The 13,444-nt window shown below is 46.4% G+C and overlaps 1 protein-coding gene across 1 annotated transcript; it reads right to left on the reverse strand.

The window, feature by feature from the left end:
- Positions 1-775: 775 nt before the first annotated feature.
- Positions 776-10,490, reverse strand: LOC133366703 (claudin-4-like). The gene is made up of 2 exons (XM_061590102.1): positions 10,390-10,490; positions 776-2,108 (listed from the first exon to the last, which is right to left on the reverse strand). The coding sequence occupies exon 2, from the start codon at positions 2,086-2,088 to the stop codon at positions 1,444-1,446; it is 645 nt and encodes a 214-aa protein (XP_061446086.1). The 5' UTR covers positions 2,089-2,108; positions 10,390-10,490; the 3' UTR covers positions 776-1,443.
- Positions 10,491-13,444: the final 2,954 nt, after the last annotated feature.

Here is a 13,444-nt window from a genome sequence, read left to right on the forward strand (position 1 = left end):
TAAGTTGTTTATGACTCATCTTTTATTTGTTTTGACTGTGTATATGCGAAAACAAAGTCACCTGCAACAAACAAAAGCTCTAAATAAATTAAATTCTGCTCAGCCATGGAGCTCACTAGGTAACCTGGGGCCCGATGCAGTTTCTCAGCCTTGCAGGAATGAAACATAGCAGGAAAAAAGACTTTTACCAGAGCCATTGCCCTTGGACAAAAGGCAACGTGCAAGTGGGGAAGACAGTTCTTTAGTGCAGAGCTCTTACTAGAAGTCAGAGAGGAGTCCGAATGCTTGTTTCAGATGGATTTACCTCTCAAGTGCCAAGATTCATCCCTCTCCGAAAGTAGAAGTGGTGCCAGCAGTTGGCAGGTGCCTTCCCATGCTAGGACTCACCCACAGGACTCCCTGCTCTTCCTCACCCACTGCTATGCCAGGGCGGGATTTGGCTATAAGGAAGAGTTCAGGCAAGTGGATCAGTGATACTAGTGTAACAGCAGCGCATCAGCCACCAACATGGCTATTTGCCCAGAACTAGCACCATTGCCCTCTCAAATCTTGGAGCTCACGCCTTCTAGATGTCACACTGCAGTGCCAGATAAATTGTGTAGACTGGTTGCACTTACATTGGGAAGGCCTTCTGTACACAAGGCTCAGATTAAGTTTTACCTGTTCCAAGGAGGAGTTCTAACTTTGTAGGTAGATTCTTAGGTAGAGCCCCAATTTCAATGAAGCCTTGCAGTCTCACACACACCCCACCAGCAATAACCAAGTACAACTGCTATATACAAAAGCCTGTAATTTTTATTCAGGTCATACTAATAAAAAAAAGGAAAAACTGGCATTCAATATGAAATGCATGCAAAGTAAATTGCAATGAGTTAGCAAAAGCAAAAGTATAAGAGGCCACATCACCTTCGTTTACAAACAATATCATACAACATATCACAGCTTTAATAACTCAGGCCTGGAGTACCCGTTTCGACCACCCACTTCAGCCCCCAAATGGAGACCTTATTGAACAGGACTTGATCTCCAGCACATTAGTAGTTTTAGTTCCCTGCTGAGCATCCAGGAAACACAAAAACACAAACTACACTGATTGTAAAAACTACTTGGAAAGAGGACCTTTTTTCCTTCCTTTTTTTGAGCTCCAGCATCTCCCCTACCTACATCAAGGAGAACAAATTGTGTCTCAAAAACGTTCTCCAAAAGAAGAGGTCTGACTTCTGTAGGGCAAGTCTATACAATGATGCAGTAGTAACATTGGAGGAAAAAATACTGATGGGCCAAACACATTGGGAAGTCTTGGGAAACAGGACATTCTGTTCTCGGTAGGGATATTCTTTCCGGGTAGCCCCAGAAGGGATGCATTCCTGCTCCTCCAAAGGGGACCTAAACAGCAATGAGCTTTCAGGATGATGGCAGCTTTGGTTTCCTGAGGTGGTCTTCCTAGACATAGTTCTTGCTGGGGTAATCACTGCGGGGTTGAGAGGCAGCAGCTGTGTACCGGGCACTGTAGTTGTTGCCCTCCTTCTTAGGGCAATTGCAGCAGAGCAGAGCCCCTCCAAGGATCATCAAGGCAGAAGATGCCCAACCGATGTAGAGGGCGGCTCCCAGCTCTCTCTTCTGGGCCTCAGTCACCAACGGGCTATAGAACTCACGGATTATGGTGTTGGCCGACCAGCACACAGGGATCAGACAGAGGATTCCCGCCACTATGAAGACTGCACCGGAGACAATGATGATGCGTGCCTTGGCATCCTCATCCTCCACACAGTTGGTACATTTGGCCCCTACAATGCCAACCATCAGCGCCAGGACAGCTAGGAGCACAGAGATAACCATGAGGGCCCGGGCTGTTTGCACATCCTGAGACAGGGCCAGCATGGAGTCGTAGACCTTGCATTGCATCTGGCCAGTGCTCTGCACAACACAATTCATCCACAGCCCCTCCCAGGTGATCTGAGCAGTCACAATGTTGGTGCCGATGAAAGCTGTGACTTTCCACATGGGCAGGGCACAAGTAGCGATTGCCCCAATCCAGCCCAACACTGACAGGGCCATGCCCATGATCTGGAAACCAGCAGATGCCATGACTCAATGTGAAGACAGTCCTGTAGAGACACAAACAATGACATCTTTTAGTCCAGCCCAAGTTTCTCCAATGAACATCCAAGTTAACTTATGAACTTAAATACACCCCACTAATGTGCCTCTACATTTTCAAAAAGTTTCCCCCCCCCCCATTCTCCAACTTGGATGGTGAATTAGTTTAGGCAGATTCACAGAGGACAGGTCTATCAACTGCTATTACTCCCTTGATGACTAAATGGAACTCCTGTGTTCAGAGGCAGCATAGGTCCCAATATCAGATACAGTAGGGCCCCACTCATATGGCGGGTTACGTTCCAGACCCCCACCTAAAAGCAAAACCCGCCAAAAAGCGGAACTCCGTCAATAAAATGGTGTGCGACACCCAAAAAACACAGTAAAAGCAGAACAAGCGCCATATGAGTGGGGCCTTACTCTAATTTTAGCCGCCGTATTAGTGGGCTGCCGAAAAGCAGGGCCCTACTGTACTGGCAACAAAGCAGGAGACGGTTGTTGCCTTTGGAGCTCCACTTGCTGTCTTCCTAGAAGGATCCAGCTGGCCACTGTTGTCCACAGAATGCCTCACTAGAAATCCTCTTGTTCTGATCCAATAAGGCTCTTGTGCGGTACAAACCCCAAACATTTGCAGGTATGTGCAATTAGAGTCACCTTCAAAGAGACCAAATCTTAACAAGATTTACAACAGTCTTGAATAAAGAACAAATAGATCTCAGTGGCACATCATTTCATAGGCTACAGAACCCATCGTGTTGAAGGGTCCCCTTGCCAAGCCGGTTTTCCCTTGTCACTCCAGGGCGGTGAACAGGGATTAGCAGCACAGTTATACAACCTGTTTTTTCCAGCAAACCAGGAGTCTTATAACTTGTTCCTTTGGCCAGACATCATTGGGGTTAAATATTAGGGAGAAAATCTCCTCTGGCTACGTATAGGTTAGAAGGCAGTTACTTTTACTAAGCTGCAATTCATTTTTTCCCAGGTTGAGGCGCAGGGGAAGGTGAAACAAGAGAAGAGCTGTAAACCCAGTTAGTTCTCATCACAAGCTACACAGGTGGAAGACATTCACCAAGCACAAAAAAAAAGTCACGCCTAATAGCATTTTCTATACCAGCTTGAAAAAATCAGAGGAATCTCCAGCATTGGTACCAACAGCCTAATCCCTACAATATGCGCTTGGGGAGGGGACTAGAGGACATGCATGTGGCAGAGGACATGTTTTGCATGTGAAAGGTCGTAGGTTCAGTCCCTGGCCTCTCCGGTTAAAAAGGGTCAGGTAGCAGGTGATGGGAAAGGCAATTGGACATAGAAAGCTCTGAGTCAGGTCATTGGTCCTTCTAGCCCAGTATTGCCTACACTGACTGGCAGTGGCTGTCCAGGATTACAGGCAGGGGTGTCTCCCAGCCCTATTTGGAGATACCAGGGACTGAGTCTGAGACCTTGTGCATGCAAAGCAGATTCTCTACCATCGGGCTATGGTCCTTCAACAACTCTGCCCAACTGAACCAGCCCAAGACATTTTGCTGCCTAAGGCAGAGAAAACTACATCCCTTCCCCATGCAGAAGCCAACTGAACTGGCAACTGGATCTTAACTGAACGCGGACAATGGGATAGTGCCCTCCACAACACCTGAGACAGCAGGGTAGTTTAGGGGGACAAGGACAGGCCATGAAGCAAAGACAGTTGTGTCCCCTAGCAGAGGCTTGGTGGGAGGACTTAGGAGGCACAGCTTGCCAGCATCTGCCACTTGAGGCAGTTGCCTTATTTGTCTAATGGCAGGGCCAGCCTTGCTGCCCAAGACCCTGAAAAGCTAATGCCAGTCAAGAGTAGACAATACTATGCTTACACAACACTTGGGGCTAGTTCACATGCCACGAGAAGCCATGGTTTGGCATTAACATGAACAAACCATATCCTCCAATTCAATGTGTTACCTTGAGGGGAGGCATGAGTATGCATGAGCTCAAGGCTTAGTTCTCATAGCTCCAGTCCATGGATTGGGATTACATTGGCTACAGCCTCAAGTCATGAAATTCAAAACTGAGTGCAACTGATATCATCAGAAATGCCCAAATTGTGTGCTGCATGAAGTTGGGCTCCTCACCACCTGAAGGTTTAGCTGCACTTTCTGCAAGAGTTGTGGCTCAGGATGTGCCTGGTTATCAAAGCCACATCCAGATGACCAACTCATTCAGAGAGCGTTGGGATATCCATGATACTCCTAAAGGCAGGTAACTCTTAATTTTTTTAAAAAAGCTGGAAAGTTTGAGTGCTAGTGTATTGCCAATTTTTAATTCAGAAGGAAGTGTTCCTCAGCTATTAAGAGTTCAGGAAACAGTGTTTTAAGTAGGCATGAGTGAAGATGAGAAGCCAAAGATTTGAAGTTTGTGTACAACTATTTCAACTTCTGATTGAACACATTAACCCATGGTGTGCCACACGTGATTGCCAGCCCCATCCCTCCTAAATCTGCCCCCTTCTTCCATCCCATTATGCATCCCTTATTTTCCCTGGCTTTTAAAACTGCGCTCCTCACACTTTCAATGTAGTTTCACAATGATTGCCATCCTGGGCTCCTTTTCGGAGGAAGGGCAGGATATAAATTTAATAAATAAAATGATTGGAAAGGCCATGATTTTATTTAATAAAAACAAATCATGTTTTTATTCCAGATTAGTTAAACCATATCACTTTTGCCTCTGGCTCCATCTACCAGCAATATGTGATCCCCAACAGAGTCCCCTGAGGAAACGTGGCCCTTGACAGAGCCTTCCATCAACCCAAGGGAGACTGGTAATTCAGGCACACTAGCAGCTGGCAACAGAAAAGATAGGAGACATTGCCTGCATACACACCATACTTTTAAAGCACATTCAAGCACCCCAAAGGAGTTCCTGGGAACTGTAGATTACTCAGAGAGCTACAATTCCCAGCGCCCTTAAACAACAGTTCCCAGAAATCTGGGGAGTGGGGCTTCAGAAGTATAGCGAGTACATAGCCATTATGGTGTATCAGCTAGATCATTGTGGGTGTTGGAGAAAAGAAGCAGTCCTGGATTCAAATCTGTCCAGTCATGAAGCTCACTGGCTGTTAATCAGGTAACCTGAGAGAGAGACTTGCCTATCACCCAAGACTGTTATGGGGATAAAAGTAGAGCAACTCATGCATGTTATACAGAGCTCTTTGGTTCCATTATTGCATGTGTAGATTAGCCAGTCCCCCATCCACGCAAGAACTCTGGTGGAACTGGAATCCTACTGTTTTCAAGCCACACACTGTACAAACACAATAGGCATTAGCAAGCTGGCACTGCATAATCTTTGCTTTAATATTGAATGGCTAACTGAAAAGGAAAGCAGAGTATATAACAGCAAATACTACTTAGTTTTAAACTACACTATCCCACCTTTCCTCCAAAGAGATCACAGTGGCATATATGGCCTCTCTCTCTACACATTTTATCTTCACAAGAACCCTGTGCGGTAGGACAGGCTGAGAGGCAGTAATTGGCCCAAAGTCACCCAAAGAGCTTCGTGGCTAAGTAGGGATTCAATCCTAGGTCACTGCAGACCTATGATTTCCAATTGTTCTACACATCTACAATGTCTAAAACTCTTTGGATGCTGAAGAAGGTCTTGTTTTAAATCTTTAATTTATTGACACATACCCTGCTTTTCTGAAACCCCTAAACCTAAAGAACATCCACAGTTGTTGGAATTAATTGGCATGCATTTTTGAAAGCAAGATTTGTGGATCTGTTAGCTATTTATAAGCTGCACCAAAAATTCTACACACACATTGCCCCCCATCCAGCAGCTAGGTACCATACCCAGGATTGGATCCAGTTCAACCTGGCAGTTTATGACTTTGGAGTCAGGATAACCTGCTAAAGGAGCTGGCAGGGAGGGGATTGTCAGGTGGCTGATGCTTTGCTAGAGGTGTGGCAGATGACCTTAAGATCCTGTCTTTTCAGAAGAGAAAATGTATGTTTTAAGCAATGCTCCCACCTGACTCAGAAGCAGGAGTCAAGCTAGTTAGGTGATACTCCTATCTGACTCAGATAGGAGGCCGAGCTCCTGACTCATCAGGTCATGCAACCTCTCCAGGATCAGCTCCAGTGTAAACAAAGTCAGCTGGTAGATGATTCTCTGTCTCCTCAGGATGAGCAAGGGAGGGAAAAAACCCTCCCTCCTCCAACTCATCAGGTATCTAGAATAGCAGCAGTTGCACAACTGGCTGTTCTCCCCAGTTCCGCTTTGAGCAGGTAAAAAGACACCTGCCCTGGGAGCAACCTCAAGAATTGCATCATCATCTGCCCGGAGGACTTGCAAGGTAGCTATACAGAGAGTTTGTTGCCACTGGCACTTGGCAACATTAAGAGGAGGAAAAAAAGTGTATTTGGCAACCTATTGCAGAGGTATTAGGCAACAGGCACATGCCATTCACCTCACTGTTTTCCATGTCCTAGGAACTGCCATTACTGCTTGAGTCAAAGTGGATATTTGGATTTCGGCCCACCTCTGTTCTAAGACTCCAGGCAAGCTGTGCTACACTGCAGCAGAAGTACTCAGTCAAGACTACAGCAAGTGTGCACTACAACCATTCACTGGGCTGTCTTCGCAGAAAAGGGATGTTTCGGATGGGACACCACCTCTTTTGGTATGCCAGGGAAATGGCTTCCAAGTATCAGCTTCCTGAAATTACTAGCAGATTCCAAGAAAACCCTTCACATCTTCATTAGCAGAAATGGCACACACCTGGACACAAGGCTAAACTACACATGGTGCATGAGGGCCATAAGAAATCCTAACATTTTGTTTGAAGATGCCAAAGGGGAGGCTCCAAATTCAATCAGAGCAGTAACAGCAGGGGTTAAGAGTTAACATGAGCTTGGTAGGAACAGGTTTACTCCAATGAATATAATTGTTAAAAATATTTATAGCTCACCTTTCCTCAGCAAGCCCAGTGCAGCTTAGCACACTCTGCATATGTTCAGGATCACTACTATTACCTAGACGAGGCAGAGCTAAGCCATTGAACTAGTCAATTTGTAATTAGTTTGAGAGCCTTGTTCAGGGAGACTAGATGCACACACCACTTCGAGCAAGGAAATCTAGGACTTGATTTACCAAATACAAAATTAAGGCAAGTGCAATGACAGCTCTTGTATCTCTCGATACAGCAAGACTGACAGCAGCTCAGGTGTAGTGGGAACTAAGAAGTGGAATTTTAGACTGGGAAAAAAATTTTTTTTTAAAGACAGATTCACCTACCTCTCTGCTGTTACAAAACTGGCAATTCAATCCTAGAATTCTTGCATCATTTAGCCTGTTGAGGGTGAGGTGCACACTTTGATAAATTAAGCCTAGGCTAGTGCAAGGGATTCTTGAACATTGGAGTGGTCAATAAAAAGCATTCACATGAGCTCATAACCCCAGCTCCATTGCTCAGTAAAGCACACAGACTGGAAGCTACACCCCTTGGCTGGCCCCTGAAAGCCCTCCATGCTAATCCCAGGAAAGGGGAAGGTAGACTGTGCAAACGTTAGTGGTAGAGGAAAGACTTGTTGCCACTTTCAAGCCTTGCAATTGTGGAATACACTGGTCTTCCAAGGCAGCCTTTCCCCAACCTGATGCCTTCCAACTGTTTTGGATTACAATTCCATCAGCCCCACTGGCTCAGGCTGGTGGAACTGTAGTCCAAAACAGCTGGAGGGCTCCAGGTTGGGGAAAGGCTGCCCCAAGGAACAGGTTAGGAACTGAGAAAGGGTCACACCCTGAGCCAAACTGATCGCACCAGCAGCGCTGCCATTTTCTCTTTCAGAGAGGACAAAGAGAGACAATGAAAGAGGCCTGCGGTAAGCAGTTTGGAATGGAACCTTGGTTGTAAACCGTGTCTGAAAGGAAAGCCCCAAGTGCGAGAAGAGGCTGAATACTGAACACTACCTTCACAATAGTCCTAGGCCCTGGTTTTGTAGTTAAATCATGGTAAAGACCACTTTAAAAAATGTTAGCACTTGTAATTTGTTTCAAACGCCCAGTAACTCAAAGTCAATGTGAATTTCTATTTAAACCCTCAGATTAGGTTTACATCATATGAACTAGGTCACTCCCTTTGACACCCATGTTAATCCAGGCCAATTCCAGCCCATGTTTTATGGCATAGTTTTCACAATTGCCTTTCTTCATAAGGTAGGGGAGGCTTGATGAAGAGTTCTGGAAAACTCAAAAGCTTACCATATTTTGTGATTTGTTGGGTAATGCCTTCATTAGGATTAACCAAGAAAGGTATTGCCTGACTATGGATTTTGTGGAGGTTTCCCCCTCCATGGATCAAAATGGTTGCTCTTGTTTTGCAAAGTCCTTGTTAAGGGCATCTAGAGTTATGTGCTCTTAATAGCTCACATGGTGATGGTCAAAAGCACCAGCTTCCTCTAAAACAAAGGCTAAAATCTCCTTCAGTTAGCCATGAAGCAGGGAGACCATCACATTCCAAGTTGGGGGGGCAGGCAGAGAGGAGTATGTGATGGACTGCCCCAACTATTGCAATGGGGCTGGGTTATCATGCAGGTTAGAGGCGTTTTACAGGCTGTGTCCCCATTTTAAGAGTTTTAATCCATGATGGCCCCTTTCACACATATCCATCCTGCTTTGATGTTACCAGTGTCTGTGAAATTCACCTGTTGCAAGGCTCCTCTCTAAATACCATCCCAACAGCCTTAGGCTTAATACTGATGGGGTAGGCTCCCCTCCCACCCCATCATTTCCAGGAAACAAGCCATTTTGCAGATCAAAACTCTAATTATAGTTATTTGGGAGTCTCACATATTTCAAGAAGAGAACCCAAGCATCAATAGTAGTGGGAAATGACCTCCTGTACTTGCTAGGCGAGGTGTATGCAAGAGATCCACTTTCTTAATGAAGGCCAGATTTTTCACAACCAGAGACTCTCTCTATAACCCTGGCCTTTCCTGGGGGCTCCACGTTCAACTTCAGCAAAAGTTAAGTGGCTACATAAAAGTCAAGCTTTTCCATACAGTTTTGTAAAGATGGTGGGTGATTCGTTGATCCCCAGGGAAGGTTCGCCAGCCTCTTTATGACAAAGAGACACGAGGTCACTGGGTGGTTATGCTCCAGGGAACATCACTGGGTGGTTATGCTCCAGGGAACAAAGGTTTTCCCCTCTGCCACACGTATGCCTCAGGCGGGGCCAGGGTGTGGATGTGTAGGGGGGAGGGGAAAGACGCCGGGGCGGTCCTCACTGCTTTTTCCAAGCCCTTTAACCGAAACTCCCCCCTTTGGAAAGGGGTTTCTGTGTGACTCTAGCTCACCATCAAAACTTCAGGGCGTCACCCATTCCCTTGCTAGAATAATAGAGGGGAGGGGGCGGACGTCTTTCATACGGCCAAGAGAGAAAGGAGGGGGGAGGGAAGGAACAGGGCCCAGGGGCTTAAGCTCTTTCTCACCTTGAAGTTGCCAGAAAAGAAATAAAGCCCTTTTTTAACAGCTCGACTTTGCTCACTTTTACTTAGAGAGGAATTTTGCTTCCAAGGTTAATAGAGATTCTAATCTAGAGCCAGAATTTATCGCCCGTGAGACCCAGCGCCAGACGAGGGCTGGTTAGGGCGACTTCGTACCTTGCTCAGGTTATTTAAAAAGTCAACAGATAAACACTCGGGTTATCGAACAGAGCCAATAAATAAAGCGCTCTCTGCATATGCTTAGGGCCAACGGTCTTCGTTACAGCCTGAGCCTGGGTTAAATCGCCGAACAAAAAAGTAAATCCGGAGTTGCGCCTTGTTAACCTGCTAGCACGAAACGCGCGTTAACACTACCCCTCCCCCAAGTAAGGGTCGCATCTCACCCTAGCCCTACTCAGAATCGACCCATAGAGGTTAATGTACACGATTCATTGAGGTTCATTAATGTCAACGGGTCTACTCCAGAGTAAAGCTTAGTTGGATGCAATCCCAGATCTAGATCCCCCCCTATGCTTTACTAAATATTACCACGCCAGAGGAAGCGTACTTAAAAAAAAAAGTTTAAAAGCGCATCTTTAATTTAATCGATCCCAAGGCACGGGACCCAGGTGTCCTACCATCACTCCTAAAGGCACCCCTTGGGACCCACACGTTTTTTCAAAGAAACATAACAGAGATTTAATAAAACTAAATGATATCTCACACACATAAATCACATCTTTTTAAAAAAAAAAAAATAAACCCCAACCAGTTAACACGGTAGGCTTCGAAAAGCTGAGGAACATCCGCTCATAATCAAATGCCTTACCTATAAATTGGACCCAACAAGCGACGGTTATCTTCCGCAGGCAGAACAGGACGCGAATCAATTAATGCAACTTGCCTTATGGGGCTGGCTATATATCCCCCTCAGCCCTCCCCCCCAGACCACACCCCTCTCACCCCGCGATGACGTCACCGGCAGGTGAAACTGGCGGTCTGTGAGAGGAAACCAGAGAGACAAAAAGGGCCCCGGGGGCGGGGGAAGGAAGAAGAGCGCTAAAGACCTGCTTGGGTCACCCACAGGGAAACTGGAGCTAACGCACCTTAGCGCCGGAGTGCGTGAGAAGAGGAGATACATGCGAAAGATTGCTAGGTGCTCACTCAGAAACCACTCCCTATAATGCAGTCTGTACTTTTACTTGGGTAGTAGCAGTAACATCCGTGAGACTCACTGCGCGCTTACCTTGCCAGCGTCCCTGGGTCGAGCTGGAAGAACTGAGGAGGAGCAACGGAATTCCCAGCAGCAGCCTCCGCCATCAGCTGCAAATTCCATGTATTCCTACCCTACGGCCTTTCGCAGGGCTGGATTAACCATTCGGCTAATAAGGCCGTAGAGGCTTTCATTTCCCCAGTTTAGTTGGGAAGCTCGCTGGGTGATCTTGAGCCCGTCGTTTAGCCTTATCGTCCTCACAGGGTGGCTGTTGTTGTTGGAGCGAGGAAATCCACCTTTCTATGCCATCTTGAGCCCCTTGGAGGCATTTGACACCATTCTGCCTTTGCCACGGAAAAGGAGGGAGAAAAGTTTCTTGGAAGAGATGCATGTGGTGTGTGAAGGTTTTCTCCTTGAATTAAATAAGCTTGTTAATTAGAACATTTGTCTGATGGCTTTATGATGCCCCCCTTACAATATGTAGCCTTCTATGAGGCATCTCATATCCCTTGAAGTCAGTCCTAATCTAGGCTGGGCAGAAGTGATGGAGTGCCATAGCCACTCTTTATGCCAGCTGGGGCAGAAGGGGGGCAGGGAAACCCCTGCTTTGCGCTATGCCAGCCTAGAGCTGGTGTAATTCTCAGGCCTAATGCTATCAAGTGTCAGCAGCAGTAGAGTAGTGGCAAATTCAGAAGTGCAGGGTCCCTTCATAACAGTCACAGCCTCACCCCCTTCTGAAATTATGCAACCTTCTAAGATTATAGAATAATCTGGCCAGGCTTGAATACTGCTTTAGAATACTCTTTACAATGGCTAACACAGTCCCCTTTCATGCTGATTGGCTCATAGGATGCTGGCGACATAGGGATCCTGCTGGGACATGGCTCCCCAAAAAGTAAAGGGTCTAAGACTCCTGAGATCTTGGATGACTACACCCATGGTCAGCAGTGGGGCCAGTGGGACAGATCACAGGCTGGCCCAACCCTCTTCCTGCCCCATATAATTATTGATTTATGTACCACTTCATTGCCAAGGTTGGTTTTCTGTGGGCTACTGCCAGTGGGAATCCTATTGATGGTATTTCTGCCCACCTTTTTAGCAGGCAGAATAGGGAGCTCCATGCCAGGGGAGTGACACACAGCATCTTGTTTTGGATGAGGCAGAGGAAGGCCTCCACCCCACCCAATCATCTCCCTGCTCCCCGCCAGCGGATTGGGGATTTGGATGGCCGCCTCAATTTGGACCTGACCCTTCAGAAGGAATCAGTGTGTGTTCTAGTAACCTTTTGCAAATTCAGTGACTTTCTGTGGCAATTAGGAAGGAACCAGTTCATTCCAGTGGCTATTTGTCATAAAATGGCCTTGCCCAAATCCCTTCGTAAGCACGCCTCATGTTTTTTCTAGCTGGGATTAAAATCTTCCCCAGAACTACTTTCCCTTTCCTAAAAACCCTGACTTCTTGCTCGGTTATGAGAAAAGACATTTAGTCATTTACCCTAAGAAGCCCCTTTGCCGTTGTACCAGATGGTTCAGATCTTAGCCTCGGACCTTGTTCAGCACAGCCTTCTGTGTGTGCTTGTCCTCCCTCCTTGTCCTAGGCCAGAGTGTGTCTGGTAAATGGTTAAGAACATGAACTGTGAGTCAGGAAGCCCCTGATTCAGCCAACAGCACTTGATGGATAGGCACCTGACAGCCACCCTCTCAGCTACTGCTCCGCCAATCTGAAATGCCATACTGGCCTATCTTACAGGGCTGTTGTGAAAAAGTCTGATGTGTGAAGAGTTGCCGCTAGGAACATTTTACTATATAAATGGTGCTCGTGTTGAAAACTAAAATGGAGTCCAAGGCTCAGCAGCTCTAGTGACCACCTCTGCCCTCTTCACATGCTCACAGGCAGCCCTATGTTTGTCATTACTTTAAAGTCTAGGGTTGAACAGAGGCACTTACAACAGGAACTGGGTCTCTGAAGAGTCTTACTGCAGATTATCTGCTCCTTGTGTAGGAACATAAGAAGCGCCCTGCTGGTTCAGAACAAATGCCCATCTAGTTCAGCATCCTGTTTCCCACAGCTGCCAACCATGTTTTTCCCAGAAAGCTTACAAACAGGCTTGGAGGCAACAGCTGTCCCCGTTGTTGCATCCTCCTTGGCAATTGGCATTCAGAGGTAGACTGCATCTCAGCCTGGGGGTTCTGTTTAACTATAATGACTAATACCTAGTGTGTTTGATGAATTTAATCCACTTTTAAAATCACCATGGCAGATGGGAATAGTCACATCTTGAGACAGCAAATTCTGCAAATCAGGCTGCAACCCTAAGTATGTATAAACAGCAAATCCCACTGTGTTCAGGGGGATTTACTTCCAGTAAGTGGGTTTAGGATCTGCAGTCTTAAATTCTGCATTCTCTATTCCCAGGGACACAGTAGGCAATGAAGGGTTTGTGCATGGACCATTGGAGTCCCAAATTCTTGAGTTTCAATCTAGGACAACAAGGAAATTGAGTACAAAGGATGGAAGATAGGAAGAGTTAGCATTCTGTGGGATCTCTCTTGGCAGGATTTGTGCTCTGTTCCAGACTCACTTTGGCCCTAAACAACAAAGTGTCTTGTGGCACCTTTAAAGATGAACAAATTTGTTATGGCATAAGGTTTTGTGGACCGTAATCCACTTC

The sequence above is a fragment of the Rhineura floridana genome, chromosome 11, assembly GCF_030035675.1.
Source record: "Rhineura floridana isolate rRhiFlo1 chromosome 11, rRhiFlo1.hap2, whole genome shotgun sequence".
NCBI classification, from domain to species: Eukaryota; Metazoa; Chordata; class Lepidosauria; order Squamata; family Rhineuridae; genus Rhineura; species Rhineura floridana.

Excerpts from the sequence above, each read along its gene's own strand:
- LOC133366703 (XM_061590102.1), bottom strand. The coding sequence starts at position 2,088 with ATGGCATCTGCTGGTTTCCAGATCATGGGCATGGCCCTGTCAGTGTTG.